Source organism: Candidozyma pseudohaemuli (genome assembly GCF_003013735.1).
Source record: "Candidozyma pseudohaemuli strain B12108 chromosome Unknown scaffold00002, whole genome shotgun sequence".
NCBI classification, from domain to species: Eukaryota; Fungi; Ascomycota; class Pichiomycetes; order Serinales; family Metschnikowiaceae; genus Candidozyma; species Candidozyma pseudohaemuli.
Genome location: NW_020194436.1, coordinates 527,958 through 548,577, shown reverse-complemented (window position 1 = coordinate 548,577; position 20,620 = coordinate 527,958). Strand labels below are relative to the sequence as shown.

At 46.3% G+C, this 20,620-nt stretch overlaps 8 protein-coding genes across 8 annotated transcripts; 4 read left to right on the top strand and 4 right to left on the bottom strand.

The window, feature by feature from the left end:
* Positions 1 to 51: 51 nt before the first annotated feature.
* BZZ1 (Bzz1p) lies at positions 52 to 1,872 on the top strand (the record flags this gene model as incomplete). The annotated part of the gene is made up of 1 exon (XM_024857014.1): positions 52 to 1,872. The coding sequence occupies one exon, from the start codon at positions 52 to 54 to the stop codon at positions 1,870 to 1,872; it is 1,821 nt and encodes a 606-aa protein (XP_024714894.1).
* Positions 1,873 to 2,060: 188 nt separating this feature from the next.
* On the bottom strand, positions 2,061 to 2,627 carry RPS7A (40S ribosomal protein eS7; the record flags this gene model as incomplete). The annotated part of the gene is made up of 1 exon (XM_024857013.1): positions 2,061 to 2,627. The coding sequence occupies one exon, from the start codon at positions 2,625 to 2,627 to the stop codon at positions 2,061 to 2,063; it is 567 nt and encodes a 188-aa protein (XP_024714893.1).
* Positions 2,628 to 4,127: 1,500 nt separating this feature from the next.
* RKI1 (ribose-5-phosphate isomerase) lies at positions 4,128 to 4,841 on the top strand (the record flags this gene model as incomplete). Its single annotated transcript, XM_024857012.1, has 1 exon — positions 4,128 to 4,841. One exon carries the CDS (start codon positions 4,128 to 4,130, stop codon positions 4,839 to 4,841), a length of 714 nt encoding a protein of 237 aa, XP_024714892.1.
* Positions 4,842 to 4,902: 61 nt separating this feature from the next.
* Positions 4,903 to 5,379, bottom strand: ARF3 (Arf3p; the record flags this gene model as incomplete). The annotated part of the gene is made up of 1 exon (XM_024857011.1): positions 4,903 to 5,379. One exon carries the CDS (start codon positions 5,377 to 5,379, stop codon positions 4,903 to 4,905), a length of 477 nt encoding a protein of 158 aa, XP_024714891.1.
* A 780-nt stretch (positions 5,380 to 6,159) lies between these two features.
* Positions 6,160 to 8,403, bottom strand: C7M61_001608 (DEAH-box ATP-dependent RNA helicase; the record flags this gene model as incomplete). The annotated part of the gene is made up of 1 exon (XM_024857010.1): positions 6,160 to 8,403. One exon carries the CDS (start codon positions 8,401 to 8,403, stop codon positions 6,160 to 6,162), a length of 2,244 nt encoding a protein of 747 aa, XP_024714890.1.
* A 1,623-nt stretch (positions 8,404 to 10,026) lies between these two features.
* On the top strand, positions 10,027 to 11,724 carry ABC1 (protein kinase; the record flags this gene model as incomplete). The annotated part of the gene is made up of 1 exon (XM_024857009.1): positions 10,027 to 11,724. The coding sequence occupies one exon, from the start codon at positions 10,027 to 10,029 to the stop codon at positions 11,722 to 11,724; it is 1,698 nt and encodes a 565-aa protein (XP_024714889.1).
* Positions 11,725 to 12,577: 853 nt separating this feature from the next.
* On the top strand, positions 12,578 to 15,571 carry C7M61_001606 (uncharacterized protein; the record flags this gene model as incomplete). The annotated part of the gene is made up of 1 exon (XM_024857008.1): positions 12,578 to 15,571. The coding sequence occupies one exon, from the start codon at positions 12,578 to 12,580 to the stop codon at positions 15,569 to 15,571; it is 2,994 nt and encodes a 997-aa protein (XP_024714888.1).
* Positions 15,572 to 15,704: 133 nt separating this feature from the next.
* RPA135 (DNA-directed RNA polymerase I core subunit) lies at positions 15,705 to 19,208 on the bottom strand (the record flags this gene model as incomplete). Its single annotated transcript, XM_024857007.1, has 1 exon — positions 15,705 to 19,208. One exon carries the CDS (start codon positions 19,206 to 19,208, stop codon positions 15,705 to 15,707), a length of 3,504 nt encoding a protein of 1,167 aa, XP_024714887.1.
* Between the last annotated feature and the right edge of the window lie 1,412 nt (positions 19,209 to 20,620).

The following is a 20,620-nucleotide window of genomic DNA, read 5'->3' as shown; positions in this document are numbered from 1 at the left end:
ATAAGCCAAAAAACAGGACACCAAATCTACAGCTATCTATTGAACACCTCGATGTCGTTGCAAGATCTTTCCATTGGAAACGACCTTAAAGACCAGTTCAAGCCCACTCATAAATGGATCAACAATGGTATTTCGTGGTTGCTGGACCTCGAAAGCTTCTACAAAGAAAGAGCTACCATTGAACAAGAATACGCAGCGAAGCTAAGGGACCTCAGCAAAAGACACTTTGCTAAAAAGGCGAAACACTCATCGTCATTATCTGTCGGTGACGAGCCTCAAATAACCCCGGGATCGTTGGAAAGCGCTTCAGTGGTCTTGTGGAATGAGGTGCTTACGCAGACTGAGAATATTGCCAACACAAAAGACAAGTTAGCCGACGAATTCACCCTGAACATTGCCTCGAATATCGTTCAATTGCAAAGCAAATGTCTGAATATATCCAAGCACATTGAGACTATCCACGACTTCTTGCACACTGAAAAGACTAAAGTTGAGGACGATGTCTCAAAGTCTAAAAAGCATTACGACTCCTTGTGTCAGCACACAGAGAATGCCAGAGTCAAGACAGAGAAGTCTTCGAGTGAGAAGTATCAGGACAGGCTCAAGGAGAGGGAAGTTGAGATGAATATCGGCAAAAACGCTTACTTGATCTGCATCAGTCAGGCCAACAGACTCAAAGATAAGTACTACTTCCAGGATCTACCTGAAATTCTTGATTACTATCAGGACCTCAATGAGACCCGTACAAGCATCTTGAACAAGATTCTCAAGAACGCTTCGATCATTGAGCGTAACTCGAACGATAAGGTCAAGGACTTGCTTCACGACGTGGATGCCGTCATTGACCAGAACAACCCTAAGTTGGATGTTGCAATGTACATAAAACACAACAGCAGGTCTTGGAAGGAGCCAAATGATTTTGTCTTCGAGCCATGCAGCTTCTGGCATGACGACGAATCGTTGGTGACGAAAGAACCAGAGTTGACTGACTTGAAGAGACGTCTCAACCAGACTATCAGCAAGTATAATATCGGAAAAGAGAACACCCTCTCAGCCAAACAAAAATTGGAGGAGATGGCTCAGGACAGGTCAAGTTCCGAAGACAAGGATTCACTCAGGTTCGATCTGAGACTTGACGACGTCTTGACGCTACTTCATAAGTTTATGCAAGAAGATTCTGAGAGGGTGAAACTCGAAGTCGAAATCGAAATCATCCAAAACTTTGCCGGTGACCAGGACATGTCATATTACGAAGAGGCCAAACCGAAGAAATCACGCTTTGGTCTATTCAAGAACAAAAAACGTCAAAGCACCGATCAAGGAAGTGACGGACACTCACTTTACACCGTCACGAGTAATGTTACTACACATTCCGGCGGACTTTTTAGTTTGCGGAGAAACAAAACCGCTACGAGCAATGCTGAGGGCAGTGCAGCCAGCGGCTCTGTAGCGACTGCAAACTATCCATACGATGCCGACGGAGAGGACGAAATTTCAGTCAGACCTGGGGAAAGTTACGATGTTGTGGAAGCAGATGATGGTTCTGGCTGGACAACTCTCAGAAATTCGTCTGGTCTACAAGGCTTGGCCCCTACTTCATATTTGACAATCACAGCCGGCAGCGCAGGTAGCAATGAGCCACTGACGCCGAAGAAAAAGGGACCTGCCGTGGCGCCAAAGCGTGGTGCCAAGAGGGTGGAATATGTGGAAGCATTGTACGACTATGTTGCAGATGAAGATAACGAGTTGAGCATTCGGGCGGGTGATAAGATCGTGCTCGTGCAGGCGGACACTGATGGCAGTGGATGGACTGAAGGAGAGCTAGATGGACAGAAGGGTTTGTTCCCCACTGCCTATGTAAAACGCATATAGACATAATGCTACGAAACGTGCATCGGATGGTTATATTTATTGCGATAAATACCACATTAGATTACAGTATTTGTCATTGATATTTGCTGGAGACCAGCATGACGGGCACACACTCAACATTTACCAACAGTGTGCCAGGGGGATGAGGAGGAAGTAGGAAGAAACAAAATGAGAAGGCAGAAGCACGCTTAGTAAACGTCACCTGGGATCTCAAAGACAACCTGCTTACCGGTCAACTTGTTGAACAACTGGGAGAAAGAGTCGAGCTTGTAGTCAACAGCGGAGGAGTCCTTGGAGTCCAACAAGACCTTCTGGATCTTGGAGCCACCAACCAAGTATCTAACTCTCTTACCAGTGATCTCAGTAGGGAAAACCAAGTCCTCCAAGACCTTGTCGTGGACAGCGGTCAAAGTTCTGGATCTTGGTCTCTTCTGGAGCTTCTTGGACTTTCTGGCTGGCTTTGGCAAGATTCTTCTCTCAGCCAAGAACACAACGTGTCTGTCTGGGAACTTCTTCTCGAGCTCTCTGGTCAATCTGATCTGGACCTTTCTGTAGCCGGTCAAAGATGGGACTGGGACGAAGATGGCCAAAGCCTTCTTACCGCCGGAGACCTCGAACTCCTTGACGGACTTGAACTGCAATGGTCTCAAGTCGGCCTTCAAGTCGGTCTGGGCCTCCAAGTCAATGAAGGCCTGGGCAACCTGCAACTCCAATTCGGTGGGGTTCTCGGACAAGATCTTGTTGGCAGCAGACATCTTGAATGGATTTGATGTGTGTAATTGAAGAAAGATGGGGGAAAATTTTTACAACTGCGAAGTAGCTGAAAAAATTGTTAGGACGGGAGTGTACACAGCGCGGGTTCTGTTCTCACTGCGCTTCCTCTGCCACATTACTGTACGTTCGTGCTCCCTAAAGTATTGGTGTACGGGTGCGCGTATCTGTTGCAGTAGTTAAGAGCGCACTGCGATATTGAATCAGGATGTTTGGCAGAGTCACGTGTTAGTTGTGACTGTCAGTAGTCAATAGAGTCGTATCTTGAAAGATTCTGGACAGTCCAGGGTTAGTGCCGTTATTGCAATGGCGTTTTTGTTATAATTGAGAAATTTGTCTAATTTGCCAGGCTGCTGAAAATCGGTAAGTTAAGGCAGGTTATTGGTTGATGTCTAGTTTGGTTGTAGCTGCGGATCGAGATTATGAAGGTACCGCCTGCTTCGGCAATAGAACCTTCAGATCGTTCCATAGAGAGTACTGACAAGATCAAAGGCTCAATCCTCATCCTTCATGTTGAATGAGCACACCTGACGAAAAAACAAACGAATAGTCCAACGAACTCGTTATGTCTACCGCGTGGTCCAGCTGTTTCGTGATTAACGAAACAATCGAAATCATAAATGTTGTAAGAATGAACCTGGTGGCAAACATTGGATCGATGGGTTTCTATCTTATTGACTCTACGTGGTTATGACGAGTCTCCCGGTCATGTGGAGCAGCTTATAAGGTTACTGTGGCTGCGAAATAGTCCGATTCAAGCATGCAACTGGAACGATTTGCTCCAGAGAAACATACTAAGAGCTGTATTCACCCAAATGCTCTCTTTAACTAAAAGCGTAATGAAGACAGTGAATGAAACCGACTCATGTGCCCTAGCCAACTCTGTTTCGTTGACAGCTCAAGACAAGGCCACCCCTACTCTATTTTCTTTCATGACCTTGAGAGTACCGATGCTTCTCTCGCACGGCATTGACCTCAATGTATCAATTCTTTATGTCGATCGAGTTTTATACAACTCCCTGTTTTCATCTTATGAGGACATGTTCCCGGGCAACCCGGCTAGATCTTGGACGACTACACTATACACCGAGAGACGCAATTATGACGTCAGAAGACTAAAGTTCATAAACAATCTTTCCCAATTATGGTGCCTCAAGAACACAATGCCTCTGAAGACAAGAAAGGTGGACAAGAAATCCGGTGGGGACCCTTTTCGCAGCCGAGATTAGAGCGAGCCACCGTGGGTGAATTACACAGATCTAGCACGCTCAGTTAATGAAATTGTATGCTAATTTAGCCTAATGCCAAATCCAGACGCTCCCCTTTCCTCGAACTCCAAATCGTTCATAAAAAGTTCCCTTACTACCAATCTGTACTAGGTTGCTTAGACCGTTGGTGGATCCTGCATAATTGGTAAGACCCCGGACTCTCATTCTTGACTAATGCTCCGGCCTCTTCGCTCTTTACTACCTCTCCAAAGAAACATGTCCAATCTCATTGAGTCTGCCAAAAAGGCCGCTGCTTACAGAGCTGTTGATGAAAACCTCCCAGACCACGCAAAGGTCATTGGAATTGGCTCCGGCTCCACTGTCGTGTTTGCTGCTGAGAGATTGGGCCAATTGAGCAACAAGGACCTGTTTGTGTGTATCCCCACAGGATTCCAGTCGAGGCAATTGATCATCGACAACGGTCTTCATCTTGGTACGATCGAGCAATACCCTAAGGTGGATATTGCCTTCGATGGTGCGGATGAGGTGGATCCTAAGCTCAATTTGATCAAAGGTGGAGGAGCCTGCTTGTTCCAAGAGAAGCTCGTTGCCCAGGCGGCAAAGACTTTTGTGGTTGTTGCTGATTTCAGAAAGAAGTCCCCAGACTACCTCGGTGTGCTGTGGAGAAGAGGTGTGCCGATCGAAATTGTGCCCAACTCGTACGCCAAGGTAACTCTTGATTTAAAGGAATTGGGTGCCGACACCGTAATTCTCAGACAAGGTGGCACTGCCAAGGCCGGTCCAGTGATTACAGACAACAACAATTTCATCATTGATGCTGACTTTGGCCTGATTGAGGACCCTGTGGAGTTGCACGCTAAAATCAAGGCTTTGGTCGGCGTGGTGGACACCGGCTTGTTCACAAAAATGACTGCTAAGGCATATTTTGGAGAGGAAGATGGAGAGGTTTCCGTTTGGGAGGCCAAGTAGAAGCAATGGTATATTACAAGACTATTAACGAACTAAAGGAGCGACAGTATACCTGGTAGATTTACTTGGAGTGGCTGGAGATCCAGCTCAATGTTTCCGCCAAACCGGTGCCATCGATGGCAATAGTGGGGATCACAGACCACACGTGTTCGCCGCTCAAGCTGTTCATGTCAAACTGCTCGATGATGTCCTTTGGCTTCACTGCATCAGGCACATCCTGCTTATTGGCTAAAACGATCAAGAGACAGTTCGCCAACTCTTTGTCGTTGATCACACGCATCAACTCTTTCTTCGACTCTTCCAAATGGTCCTTATCGGAGGAGTCCACGACGTATATCAACGCGTTTGTTCCCGTGAAGTAGTGTCTCCACAACGGTCTGATACGTTCCTGTCCACCACAGTCCCAGACAGCAAAGGACACGTTCTTGTGCTTGACCGTCTCGACGTTGAATCCGACGGTTGGGGCGGTCTTGGACGTCTTGCCCAACTTCAACTTGTAGAGAATGGTGGTCTTGCCCGCGTTGTCAAGACCCAACATGAGGATTCTCATCTCTCTGTTCTTGAATAGACGTGACTGATGTTAGTGATTTTCAAGCATGAAACGTGAGGGAAGTTACTTACCACTAGAATACCCATTTTGAAGTGCCCAAGGAAAAGTGGTCGGAGGAAACACGGCTGTAATATCTGAGAATCTGACGATACGGAATGTGCACTACGAGACAATTGCAGACAATGAATAGGAGAGCCAGCTGTCCGAAATAGACGAAAAGCTGGTTTTTGGTTTTACTTTCTGATTGATCATTGACGGACTTTTCAGGATCCCGAGATTTTCTATGATTGCACCTTCGTGAACACTTCTTATGAGGATGGGAATTAGGTCCTCGTCTAATGCTCTCAGACGAGAAGAGCACAAAAGTGTCCCGCATTATGTCGGCTTTACCGCAAAAGCCTCACTTTTAAACCGGAGGATAAAAGGTTTTGAGGTCTTCCGAGGATAATCTATTTACGATTTTGTAGCATCGATTTGGATAAATAAAAATCTCGTCAGAGGTTGGTCTCAGTGAAGCCTGTGCCGCGCGTATTAACGGTTTATTGGTTGAGAACTCTGTGGCTTAAAAGTGATTGTCAGGGTATGTTCGGATTGGGCGAAGTGGCTGATCCCGTGAGCCATTGTACATTTCCACTAAAGGAAACGCAATATCTGTAGAAGGCCTTGATATTTTTTTGGCTGCAAAATATGGAAGTTGATCTTCGGATGATAAGACCCTACAGCTAGCGCCTGTCCCTGATGCATTTATTTTTGATCTATAATTACAAATTATCGCTTGCCGATAATTCTCTCTAGCGAAAGCTTAACGTCACCGCGAGAGAAGTGCTCCAAATTGTAGTACTTGGGTGCCAACTCCACCAACCATTCCGGACGCACATTCGTCACGGTACGGATGTAGTTCTTTGACGTAAGCACAAACTCGTTGTAGATGACCCACTCGTTCTCCTTTGCAAGCACAGTGCTGGGATGGATCAAAACATCCTGATTGTCCTTGACCGTTATAAAGCCCTTGTTACCGCTCTTCTTCTTCGCAACTTGCATAAAGAAACCAGCCACAAGCGCCTTTCTGATATTGTCCCAATAGCTGCGGTCCTCAAACGGCGTCAGGATGAGTTCGAGGTCGTAACGCTCCATAAGACGACGCAATTGGGAACGAACATTGTTGGCGGATGTAAGTGAACGGTAGGACAAAAAGTTGTCTCTGCACCATTGATGTAAGCCGATTTCGTAGGCCTCGTCGGAGTTGAAGGCCTCGTAAACATTAAGCAAAGTCAAGTGGTCACCATCTGCATGGGCGAAAGACATCTTGATCTCGTCAGCTCTCTTTCTGGCAGAGGCGGGACGAACAAAGACATTTGGAACAGACAAGAGTGCCACAATGGAGAGAATCTCCTCGGAACACTTGAAAGCTGGAGATCCGATCAACATGACAGCCAACATAGGGTCAAGTGGGAAGTTGGATGCGAGACGGCCCAAAGCTGTCAAGTCACCCTCGTCAGAGAGACATTGAAGATAGTTGAGCTCCTCAAGAGCACGCATCATTGTTTCAGGGGCGGGTGGGTCCATGAAGTCAAAGTGAACTAAATCATCAACACCCAATTTCTTGAGTTCAAGGACCGTCGAGGCCAAGTTAGAACGCAAAATTTCTGGATAAGATTGTTCGATCAACTCCTTCTTGAAAGCTTCTTCAGTGTACAATCTGAAGCACTTACCAGGCCGCGTACGACCAGCACGACCAGCTCTCTGTTGGGCGGAAGCCTTAGAAATTGGGGACACAAGCAAAGACTCCACTCTGATACGAGGGTTGTACACCTTCTGCTTGGAGAAACCGGGGTCAACAACGTAAACGATACCGTCGATGGTAAGCGAGGTTTCAGCGATGTTTGTGGAGACAATGATCTTTCTACCAGGTCTTCCACCAGGCTTGTGGTTCTCTGGAGCAGGTTCGAAAATCTTCTGTTGCTGGTGTGGGGGCAAGGAACCGTACAATGGGTAAACCTTGATGGGGCCACAGCCCTGTTCTCTGATAAGCTCGTCACCTTCAAGCTGGATCTTTCTGCAAGCGTCCTCAATCTCTTCCTCACCGGTCAAGAATAGAAGAACATCACCTTCATCTTCCGTGGCATGGATCTGCAAAACTGTTCTAATGGCAGCATCCAAGTAGTCCTTCTGGTATTCAGGTGTGTAGTAGATCTCCACAGGATGGGTACGACCAGGGACGGCAAGAAGAGGGGCGTTGTGGAAGTATTGCTGGAACTTTTCAGCATCCAAAGTAGCAGACATGATGATAAGCTTAAGATCAGGTCTACGGGTGGTGACCTGTTTCAAGAGACCCATCAAGATATCGGTGGCCAACGTACGCTCGTGAGCCTCATCTAGCATAATGCACGAGTATCTCAGCAAGTCGTGGTCTTCCATGGCTTCACGCAAAAGCATACCATCAGTCATATATTTAAGCATGGTCTTTGGAGATGTCTTGTTCTCGAATCTGATCAGGTAACCGACCTCATCTCCAAGCTGCACATCCATCTCATCTGCAACTCTCTTAGCCACAGACATGGCTGCCACTCTTCTGGGTTGCGTACATGCGACCATTTTGCCATGGAGGTGGGGCATATCATCGTAAAGAACAAATTGGGGGATCTGCGTGGTTTTACCCGAACCGGTCTCACCCACAAAGACCATGATTTGGGTGCTCTGAAAAGTCTTCAAGAACTCATCTCTTTGGGCATGCACGGGTAAGTCTCTTCTGACTTTGAGAATGTCAAAGTATTTCTGTGTGAAATTCTCCCCCGTAAATGGGTTTTGGGGTCCATCCTCGAGCTTCCCAGCCAGATGGGCGGTGGTGTTGTGTCTCTCTACACCTTTGAATTCGCCTCCATCGTGGAATTCCATTTTCTGGGGCTGCTCTGGGTGAGGGTGCTCCCTCAAGCTTTCTTCAGCCACCTCGGCCACACGTTCGGCCTCGGAATCCATGAGCTTTTGTTTCTTGTACTTCTTTTTGTCGCCCATAGTGGTGGTGATGAGATGAGGTTTTGGTGTGAAGCATCTCATCACAGCGCACCTCTACACCAGCGATAAGCAGCGGCATGGGAGAGAACGGTTTGTACATCTCTTTGGGTTTTTTGGTGAAATGGGGTAAATTGATGGGGTTTTTGAGATCAAAAAACCTGACGCTCGTCTTTTCTTTTTTTCTTGCTTGAGATACGAAATTGAAGTGTGTCTGGTGTTATTGGGGCACCACCGTTAGCCCGATGAACACATGCAATTTGCAGAAATGAATGTTCAAAGTAAAGCGGTACAATTATCTTGATTTAATCGGAAAAACTTGCTTGACTCTTTCCAATAGTGGCTTTGGTGGACCCTTTTGGGGCAGTCAACGGTGCTCGCTTATGCTGATGGTGCAGCACTGTTTTTCGCAGCCAAATGATTCTACACTTTCTCTGGAGCACACACACACACACACACACACACACACAGTGGCACCGTAACTAGCTGCTGATATCGGAGTTTTCCGAAACGAAGCTATTGAGTATTCTTTCCAAACTTCTGCAACTCTGACACCTCAGTACTGCCTTTCACAGAATTGAATACCCGAGCAGGCCCACGGCCTCGTGGTCCTCATTGCGATTCGCTTGAAAGCCATACTCGACACCCTGCCTCGTCGGACATAGTCCCCTCTCCAGTTCCACCTCCACTATCTCCAAAACCCTATTTCACTTGATATACAAACTTGCAGAGATCAGACGGTCATGGCCCTTGGCTGCCTGCATTGACTATTGTGAATAAACAGTGCGGAGGCCCATGCGGCCCCGGGGCCCACCAGGGGTCCGAGGTGCGACAGGACAGCAAGAGCAAGAAAGGCGATGAGTGGCAAGTAAATGCTTTGAAGGAAATAATAAAAGAGGAAAGAGTTGCAAAGAAGGGAAAACCCAAAAGCTTATCGAAGCTTCTGGCGGCGATCCTCGTGGAATTCTGTTGTCCGCTTAAGACCGCTATATGTCGTAGCTCAGGCTATGGCTTAATTAGCGGCTGCAAGAAACAGCTTTTCTCGGCTGGACATATAATCGGCAGTGCGTCTGGGGAAACGCACACAGAAAGAGCCAGCATTTAGCTTTTCGACAAAAGAGGACAACATGTTCAAAATAAATTCAAAATTCCGACCAATGTGAGCCCCCTCAAAATCACTCTTTTTTGAAAAGTCTAAAAACGTACCCCTGGAGACCGTTTAAAGAAGTCGTTTGCAAAAGGAATTTTGCCGACCTGCGTAGGGCGGGGCATGGCCCCGGCCACCCGAGTTAGGGCTGGCTGCGAGCCGATTACTCGGACGGAAGGACTCCACAAACGAGTCTACGAAAAATAGTCACAAGGGGAAATAATAGAAACCACCATGACGTAGATAAATGGGGACCGTAAAGTCCAAGCATATTTTATACAATAATATCTGTCCGGTCATTTCATTGTGTTGTCTCCACGGCCCCAGATCACAGGCTCAAAACGCGAACCGTGGCAGAAAAAATTTAGCAAGCACCGCTCTTGTTTCTTGCAGCCGTTGCGAAACGCTTATAATATATTCTTCTTCACCGCAAACCACCAACCCACCCACAAAAAAAACACCCACCACATTCTTTTGTCATGTCGAGAAAAGCCGTTTTCGACGCGGTTGCCATCTCGGGCACAGCGTCCAAAATCGCTCGTGACAGCGTGAAAATCGCTACCACCGATGCCTCCAGGTGCTGGTCCAAGCTGTTCCTCGTGGCCCAGGCAAAGAAGCTCGACTCAAGCTCCCACATGTGGGCAGATCTTCGAGGCAAGGCCCAGGCGGCCAGAACCCAGCATAGAAGCTTTTCCACCTGTGCTACTTTGCACGAGCCACGCTCTCACAGAAAGAATACCAATGCAAACTACTCCACCAAGTCGGTGAAGCTTTTCGTCGAGGAGCAGGAGGAGAAGTCTGCCGTGCGTCCCAAGGTCAAGAAGGTCATTGGCGGCGCCAAGGTCAAGCCTTCCTTTGACATGTCTCAGCTGGAGGTGCCCAGTACCAGATTGGCCAGAATGTTCCACTACGGCTCGTTGGCTGCTGGTATGGGCTTCTCTGCTGCTTCTCATGGTTTGAGACAGGTTGCCCAGGGTAACGGCTCCACACTCAGCATGAAGCAGCTCTTCTTGAGTCCAGCTAACATTGAAAGAATGGCCCGCAAGTTCTCCAAGATGAGAGGTGCTGCGTTGAAGATTGGACAAATGATGTCTTTCCAGGACGCTTCCATCTTGCCTGCTGAAATCCAACAAATCCTTTTGAGAGTGCAGAACTCTGCTCATTACATGCCCTTGGCCCAGTTGGAGCGTATCATGACCACTGAGTTGGGCAGAGACTGGCGCAAGAACTTGTTTTCTTCTTTTGACGACGTTCCTTTTGCAGCCGCATCGATTGGCCAAGTGCACAACGCTGTGACTGAAGACTTGACTCCTGTCGTTGTCAAGGTCCAGTACCCAGGTGTGGTTGACTCCATCGATTCGGACTTGAACAACTTGCTTATGCTCCTCACCGCCTCCTCAATCTTGCCCCGTGGTTTGTTCTTGGACAAGACCATCGCCAACGCTCGTGTTGAGCTCAAGTGGGAATGTGACTACATCCGTGAGGCTCAAAACTTGGTTCGTTTCCGTGAATTGCTCGAGAACGACCCTGTCTTCGAAGTTCCAAGAGTGCTTCACAAGATGTCCGGCGAGCATGTCCTTACTATGGAGAAGATGGGCGGTACCGAAATTGCCAAGGGAAACTGGGACCAGAATACCCGTGACTGGATCGCTACCAATATCATGAGACTTTGTCTTACCGAATTGAAGAACTTCCGCTTCATGCAGACCGACCCCAACTGGGCAAACTTCTTGTACAACGACAAGACCCACAAGATTGAGTTGTTGGATTTCGGTGCTGCTCGTGAGTTCGAGGACAGCTTCGTGGAGAACTACGTTGAGATCTTGCGTGCCTCTGTCCGTAAGGACCGTGAGGCTGTGGAGAAGTTCTCCCTCAAGGCTGGCTTCTTGACCGGTTTGGAATCTCCTGGTATGGTGAGAGCCCACGTGGACTCAGTCATGGTGTTGGGCGAAGCATTCTGCCCTCAGCCAAACAGAAAACCTTTTGATTTCTCCAACCAAACCATCACGGATAGAGTTAGAGACAACATTGGATTAATGTTGAACGAGAGATTGACCCCTCCTCCTGAGGAAACATACTCCTTGCACAGAAAGATGAGTGGTGTCTTTTTATTATGTGCTAAGTTGAAAGCCACTGTCCCATGCGAACAATTGTTCAAGGACATTGTCGGCTACTAATTATTACGACTACGACGTTAATGCTGTATATAGAGGTTTTATTACGTTTGGCCTGGCTTCGGCCTGGTTCATGATGGATGATTTGGTTTTAGAAAGTTAATTGATTTATTAATAATGATTGATGAAAGTTGTAGCAAAATGCATGCTTCAAATAAATGGTTCATTGAAATACTGCGCATCCCGTCCTAACCAGTACGATGGAATGCAGTTGAGACTGGGTGTGTGTTCAGCGGCTCCATATCAAATTGGTTGCAAATCACTAATTCCTTCGTTGGTTCATAACCAGGCTCTCAGTTGTGCTTTCGTCAAACTTTATTACGGTAGAGAGTCATATATGTAAAACCGCCTCAAATAATTGCTCTCTATGGTGATCATCCGGAGACGTATAACGGCCTCGTCTAAATGGGTCATCAGGCTTGCAATTTTTACAATAAGGAAAAGTAATTTTCAACACCGTCTCATGATATTCCAAACTTATTTTCTCGAAGTTGACTTCAAAAAATAAAGAATCTTGTTTTGGAATCGTTCGATGCTTAACTAAGAACAATAGTGGTCGCACACAAGCAGGTACAACATGCTTTATACATCGCACACGATATAGCCGTCTCCGATAACACGCTTTTTCCAACACAAAATTTCAGTCACAGATAAAAAGACAAAGAAGGTCCCGCCTTCTTTTGATAAAGGCCAATGGCCTCCTACAGGGAAATCCCTGTACCCTCTACAGTCCCCACATTCTCCTCTACAAGGCAGAACATCAGCCCCAAGGCTGGTACCCAGAACACCAAATGAGCCAGAAATTGACTTCAAATCATACTTTCAAGGCACAACTAAGGGTCTCAATAGAACTCTCATGAAATCTTCCTCAGTGATTCTTCCTGAAAGTGGGCAAAAGGTGTACAGACTGAACCTGTTCTTCAACACAGAGTTCGAGAGCTTCAACGATGATTCCTTCCACGACTCGGAGTATTCGGAGAGTATGGCTTCGGGTGTTACTGGTCCTCGCTCTGGACGCCGTCATTGGCGCAGAAGGGTTCGGAGACTCCGATCGAGAATGGCTCGTCTCTACAGAAGTGAGATGTTCAGAAATATCCTCAAATGCTCGATAGCTTACCTTGTTGCATCCATGGGTGTCTACTGGACTCCATTTGACAATTTCTTGGGAGTTACAGACTCAAAGCATGTTGTAGCGACAACTGCGGTATACTTTCATCCGGCGAGAACGAAAGGGTCCATGCACCAGCTGATCATGTTCGTGATCATATCATTGCTGTTTAGTTTTCTTGTCTCGTTATTCTGCCGCTCCATATCCACATTCTTCTTCAACAATGGCGAGGACGAAATCAGTTTTGGTATTGATCTTGTCATCAGTTCTATTGGCCTTGGCTTTATCGCTTTCATGAAGCAGAAGGTCAACAAACAGACGTTTAACACTGCATGCTCATTGGCATCTATTTCACTCATCACTTGCATAGTCAAGGAAGGTTCCTTGAACTCGTCCGTCATTCCCATGAAAAGATTACTTTCGACCTCGCAGGTTGTCTTCGTCGGCTCTTGTGTATCGGTTGCAACATGTTACCTTTTATGGCCGAAAAGTGCTGTGTCACTGCTAAGAAAGTCCCTCAATGACTGTTTTAACATCATGTCGCTGTTGGTATCCATCACGACGCATCGCTTCCTCAATGGAGAAACCCTCACTAAGAAGGACTCTGAAATCTTTGCTCTACTTATGAAAGTTTGCAATGACCTCAGAGGTAGTTTGGAGGAAGCTGGGTATGAACTTCGATTAGTGGGCAAGGAAGCTGAGCTTTCAAGTTATACGGAAATTGTTGAGGCTACGATATCTCTTCTGAGACACTTGCAGGCCTTGAGGTCTTCTTTGGAGATGCAGTGGCTGCTCCTTCATGACGATCGTGGGAAAGGTAGGTCCCCCGATGGAGCCTCCAGCAGGAGTCTTGACAGTTTCCATTCCTCGGATATACACCTCTCCCAATCGGTTGAAAACTTGAGCGCTTTTTCGAATACAGATCTGTTGGGTCATGAGGCGGACCAAACCGCAATGTACCCCAATCAACTTTTTGATTTATTCGTATACTACTTGGCTCCATCGATCAAGCTGTTCGTGTTCACCGTCAAGGAGGTTTTAGGCGCTGTGCCCTTTGAGCACAAATACGTCAGAGACAAGGATCAAGATGTTTTCGTCAAATCCTCCAATTACCAAAAATCACTTGTGAAAGCACTTGAACTATTCCAAAGCAAGCAAGCACATTCATTCCGCAAAATTTACTCTCAGGAGATATTCAAGCCAGATAACTTAATGTTCAAAACAGACCAAGAAGAAGTTACTGCGTGTTGTGGTAACTTTGCCTCTTTATTGGCTCTTTACGGTGAGGAGCTCATTCGGTTTTTGCAATTGACGGAGCATTTCGAAGTCGTTGCTAAATCATCCCCACGCAGTTGGTCTTTCTTGAAGGTTTGGAAAACGAAACAAGAAGATGAAAAAGATAAGCAGACAACTTACGAGACTGATTTCGTGGAAGCACTTCGTGAATTTAAAGCTCAGTTTAGTACAGTTACCAACAGACAGGCTACAGAAAATACAGGCCTTATCTCAGGAAAGACGAAGTTTGACGATTTCAGAGTTCGTCTCTGGGAATCACTTTACTTCTTCAGAAGAATTGATATTCAGTTTGGTCTACGGGTCGGCGTGGGAGCATTTTGCATTGGTATATTTGCATTTCTCCCACAAACAAAGGATATTTTCGTAACATGGAGACTCGAATGGACCATGGTTATTTATTGCATTATGATGAGCAAGTCACTTGGTGGAACAACTATGACAGCAAAATGGCGTTTTGTGGGCACCTTCCTTGGAGCCTTCATCGCATGGGTGGTTTGGGCATTAACAGAAGGCAATGAGTATGCATTAGCTACAACCGGCTTTTTGCTCTCTCTCCCATGCTTCTACATCATCATCTATTGGAAGAAAAACAACCCATTTGGACGCTTTATCCTTTTGACTTACAATTTGACTGCACTTTATTCATACAGCATGACCCAAAATGACTCAGAAGACGATAATGAAGGAGGCGTTGAGCCTATAGTTGGCGAGATTGCATCCCACCGATTCATATCCGTGTCAATAGGTATCGCTTGGGCATTGTTTGTGGCAACATGCTTTCTTCCAAATAGTGCACGAAAGCGGCTCAAATCTGGTCTCACTGTGTTGTGGCTCCGCATGGGCGTTATCTGGAATAGCGATCCTTTGGAGTATAAAAGTGCCCCTAATGAGCCTGCTAGACTAGTGGGACTCAAGGACTACAAAGGAACCAGTAGTCTTTTCACGGAGTGTCAGACATTGCTAAAGCAAGCCCCTCTTGAATTGCGCTTGAAAGGTGCACTTCCCAAGGGGATATATGAGGATCTTCTCAAAAGTACTTCAAACATTTTGGATGCATTTCAAAACATCAAGTTGATGTTCGAAGTGGACCCCTGGTTGACTCCCAATGAGGAGTACGTTCTAAAATTTATCGAAAACGAGCGAGAGGAACTCGAGCATCGTATCTTTTTGATATTTTACATGATTGCGAGTGCCTTGGCTCTTGGATTTCCACTTCCTTCGAAACCTGCTTCTACTGAGCATGCTCGGAATCGTATGCTATTGAAGCTTAGTGAAGTCAGGTCAAAATCTGTCAGTGAAAGCGTGAAACTCACTAATGAGGATTACGTTTTGTTATACTCTTACCTATTGGTGACTTCTACTATAACCAAAGAGCTCGACAAGATGGTAGAGCTCATCAAGCAGTTGCTAGGTGGGTTCTCGGAAGAAATCTTCTATTTAGTATAGCGTACAATCCAAGTATCCATCGGCCTTCATGGTACGACTCATGTTATTGAAAACAATTGTAGATGAGAGGATTGAAACCAGACTATTCTGTATCATTATTCTATTTTTTCTCACTATGTGAAAACTATGCAATTTATTGAGGCGTAACGTTGTACCTCATCTTAATACCCATGGCAGCCAACTCCGAGTCCAAGTACTTCAAGACGAAAGGAATAGCAACAGTCGTAGTGTTGTCACCTCCAACGAACTTGGTACCCAGACCATCTTCCCAGATATCAGCATCACTGACTTGGAGACCCTTCTTAGCATAAGAGTCAAACTTCTCCGCACATCCACGACACCTTATCGTGGCAAAGGTTCCAATACGAGGAACAGACATCTGCGTATTGAGCATCAGACCACATGAGCGACAAATTGGTGTTTGCGTGTAATCGGAACAATTGAGTAATCTGTCTTGAAGCAAGAATGAAGTACCGTGACCAATCAAGGCATCTCTCTCCATCTCACCAACACGAATACCACCATTTCTCTTACGACCCTTCACAGGCTGCATGGTCAAGGAGTTGACAGGACCAGTGGATCTGACCTGGAACTTATCGTTAACCATATGTCTCAATCTTTGATAGTAGACAACACCAATGTAGATGTCGCAACGAAGTTCCTCACCAGTAACACCAGAGTACATTGGCTCGTTACCGTGATAGTTGTATCCGGCCTTTCTTAACTGTTCACCGAAAAAATCGGCTGGGGTATCGTCTTCACTGAAAGTCCAAGGAGTGGAGTCCTGAGAGATACCATGCATAGCACCTGCCTTACCAGCAAGCGACTCGACAAACATACCAATGGTCATACGAGATGGGAAAGCGTGCGGGTTAATGATGACATCGGGCTGAATACCAGTTTCAGAAAATGGCATATCCACCTGGGGCCACTTTCTTGAACAAACACCCTTCTGTCCGTGTCTCGAAGAGAACTTGTCTCCGATCAATGGTGCTCTGGTAACTCTGTACTTGATTGTAAGCAGCTGGCACTCGGAGTCACCGGTTTCGTCTGCGAGAAGCTTGACTTCTTCAATGTAGGCTGGTTCACTGGAGTGGTACGTCTTGACCTTCGTCTTACCGATGGTATCGTCGTAGTATGCACAAATTGGGTCACCTTCTTCGACATGGACGCCGATGATTGGCAATCCATCATCGTCCAACTTCTCTCTCCAAGCTTCTGGGTAATCATCTTCGCCGAAACCCAAGTGCTGAATGATTGGGTCACCTCTCTTACGGGTCATGGAGAGATCAACCTTCTCGACCTTGTAAACTGTACCGTAACCGAAACCTCTCTCATCAGCCGACTTATTGATGATCATGGCATCGTCCATATCATAACCAGTGTATGAGATGACAGCAACAACAGCGTTCATACCGTTAGGGAAGTTGTCCATACCGTACTCATCGTACAAGTTAGCCTTGACGATTGGGGTCTGACCTGTTTGAAGTCTGTAAAGCTTGTTGTCTGATCTATGCACCAAAGCGGTACCTGGAGTACCCATGGTTTGCTTACCCATCTGACACTGGTACATATTTCTTGGGGACTGGTTGAAGTCGGAGAATGGTGTCAAGTTGGCCAAAATGGACAAAATGTTAGTTGGAGCCCACTCGACATGGGTGTGAACCTTAGGCTCAATCTCTGGGGGAGTCACAGCAATGTTCATGTAAACTTGCTCGAATGGACCAAGGATATCGTTCTTCTCGAGAGGCAAGTACTTGGTTGGTCTCATCATTCTCGAGCGACCACCAAAGAGGTACAAACCTGGGTACTGACCCTTGGAAGAAGGAGGAACATAACCAACTTCCAAATCAAGAGGCAAGCCATGGCCGCCCTCGATCTTCCAGTACCTCAATGCATCAGCAACAAGTTTACCTTGTTCATGACTAGTCCATCCGACGATCTTACCATCCAATTGGACGCAGCACAACTTGGGACCAGCTGCAAAAGTGTGTGCTGGAGAAACACCCAATTTGGCCAATGCTGCTGGAACTTGAGAAACATCTGATTCCTCAGTCGAGATCTTACACTTGTGAGCTAAATGGTTCAACAAACCACATGGAGAACCATCGGGGGTATGGACAGGACACAAGAAACCCCAAGATTCTGGTAACAACTTTCTGACGGTGGTGGTCTTCAATTCGGCGAAGAAAGAACCTCTATGCACCATTCTGAAATGGGAAATGAATCTGTGGAAATTAATCTTCTCAGCGACAACTGTGTAACCAGAGACTTGCTGCAAATCTAAACCAGATTGAGATACAAGGTTACCAGTGGAAAGGAAGTACTGCAACTTCTGACCTATGTTCTCGTTGATTCTCATGAACACACGAGACATGTACTTTCTGTCGCTGAAGTTAACTCTGGTTCCCCTGTTGATGTCAGAGGAAATCTGAACCTTAATGCTTTGCAAGTACTCTTCGATCTTCTCCTTGATGATCATACCGTAGAGGAAACCTCCCAACAAAACCTCCTGGTGCTGAGTAGCATCGGGATTGTCTGGAGAACAGTCACCAGCCACCAAAGTGTACAACTTACGGATCATGAAAAGAAGCATGCGGAACTTATCGGCGTTGTTTGGCAAATGCACGAGCACAATCTTTTTAAGAAGCTCCTTACCAACATCGATATCCGACATGTCAGCTGGTGCCTCGAAGACCACACGGAACTTGTCACCCAAGAAGGCCAAAGTTTCCTTTTGCGAATGAAGGTTGTATGACTTGTAGGATCTAAGCAACAATTCAAGACGATCGGTCAAGAAAGAGTTGGTAATGTCGGAAGCAACGATACCATCGAAGATTTCTCTGTCATTGGTCTCCAACAAGGCCTTGAGGATCATCACGACAGGCACCAAGTACTCGTTCTTGCGCCAAGAGAAACGGAAAGTGACGTTACCGTCCTTTAAGTAATGCAAAACGTTGGTCTGGGAGGTTTGGTCAGGACGAACACATCTGATCTGGCAACCAAACTTGGTGTACGAATTACCTCTGTTTCCGAAAGAGGGACGGATGAGGGCCATAGGGTGGTTTCTCCTCTGCACAATCAACATACGAATCAACTTTTCAATACCGTTGACAATGAAGTATCCACCCAACTCGTCACTCTCTTCTTTGGCGGCAACCAACTCGTTTGGTGACATCTTCTCCAAGTGACACCTGTTGGAGCTGATCATGATAGGAACTTGACCTGCATCACGGATTTCAGAAACCTCAGGTCCGTCGTTGACGGACCATGTCACCTTCAACATCAACTTTCCTCTGTAAGTTGTCATTCTCTCTCTGCACTCAGAAGGAAGAGTCTTACGGTTGACCGAGAGCTTGTCGGTAGGGGGCACGGCAGGTTTGGCCAACTGAACCGACTCGACTTTAATTTGAAGCTTGTTTCCGAGCCTGAGCTCATCGGAAGAGTCGAAAATCGTCTTGGTGCCGATATCCTTCACACCCATATTGAGAAGTCCTCCATCAGGGCCCTCTGTAAGGGCATTGAAGGAGCCAATGTGTGGGGCGACGGCCTCGGCTAGGAGGGGAAAAGACGATTTGTCTTTGGGAGGGTTCTTAAACCTCTGTTCACGTTCTAGGGTCCTAAACTGGGCACCCATCTTGAAGATTTAAGAAATGGCTAGCGATATAATGGACTTTTTTTTTCTCTGATGAGATGAAGCGATGCCAGTGCAGGCCGCATATGTGCACGTGCAATCAGGCACGTGCAATCAAATCTGCCAAACTTGATCCAGTTGTCTTCATCATAGGGGTTGTTTAAAATGTATAGACCTTGGTAGAGGATTTCCGACTTTCTCTAAAGCTCCAAATCACTCTGGTGAATGTGCTGCTTGGAGATCACATCATGACATGTATGGACGATCATACCCGGCTTTATGAACTTTAGCTGACTCAGCAGGTCAAAACATATTTCTAGTCGGCCGATTGTAGCCTTTAAAATTCCCAAAAGAGAGAAACTCGAATTTGGGATATTCCAAAGGATTTGGTGTCTTCCGAACTGATCTGGGTGTCCGGGTGCGAGATGCGATGAATCTGGGGCATATACTTTTTCAATGCAGTTAGCACTCTGTGATGCTACCGACACCAGATGTGGCAGCTGATGATAGGGTCTATGAGCCGGCTGAAGATTCATTTCTTCTATTAGACTGCTTTGAAGAGAATCTTGGGAAATTGCAGCTGGAATTCAAAAACCCGGTTGTGTGCGAGATAGGCTCTGGGTCTGGGGTCGTCACTGCCTTCCTCAAGATGCATGTCTTCCCACTGGCCTTTTATTTGGCAACCGATCTTAATCCTACCGCTTGCTCCACTATAATAGCAACAGTTCAAAAAAATGAGCCAAGTGAGAAAGAGGGGGTCGTCACAGCCCTTCAAATGAGTCTAGCCTCGGGTATACGACATAGATCGATTGATATATTGGTGTTTAATCCGCCCTATGTTCCCGCAGAAGACGTACCAGATGTACCAAAAGCTGAAGATGATTATACTTGGCTCGATTTGGCGCTCCTAGGCGGCCCCGATGGAATGGTCGTTACATGGCAGCTCTTAGACAGATTAGACGAGCACTTGGCTATTGGTGGGGTTGCATATATTCTATTTTGCGCTAGAAACAAGCCCGATGAAGTTGCGGAGACAATGAGGAGTAGAGGCTGGCTAGTGGAGACAGTCATTCATAGAAAAGCAGGTTGGGAGGTTCTCAGTGTTCTTCTGTTTCGCAGGGGCACTGATAATGTATGTTAATTTAATAAAACATAGGCTTTGGAGGAAGATTTTTTTGTACAATGATTTTCTTTCACACATTGTGTATTCACATTTGTAGGGCTTGAATGTATTTTTGGTAAAAAGTGTGATTTCGCAGCCATTTTGCTGAACTGAGGATATAATTGATACGAGAACATAAATACTGATTGAGGCAAATTTAATTAAGTCGGAAATTCAGTAGTGAATAACATTGCCCAATTATGATCTTTTACTTTTTGAGGGCTATCGCTCTAAAATGTCATCCTCATGGGTG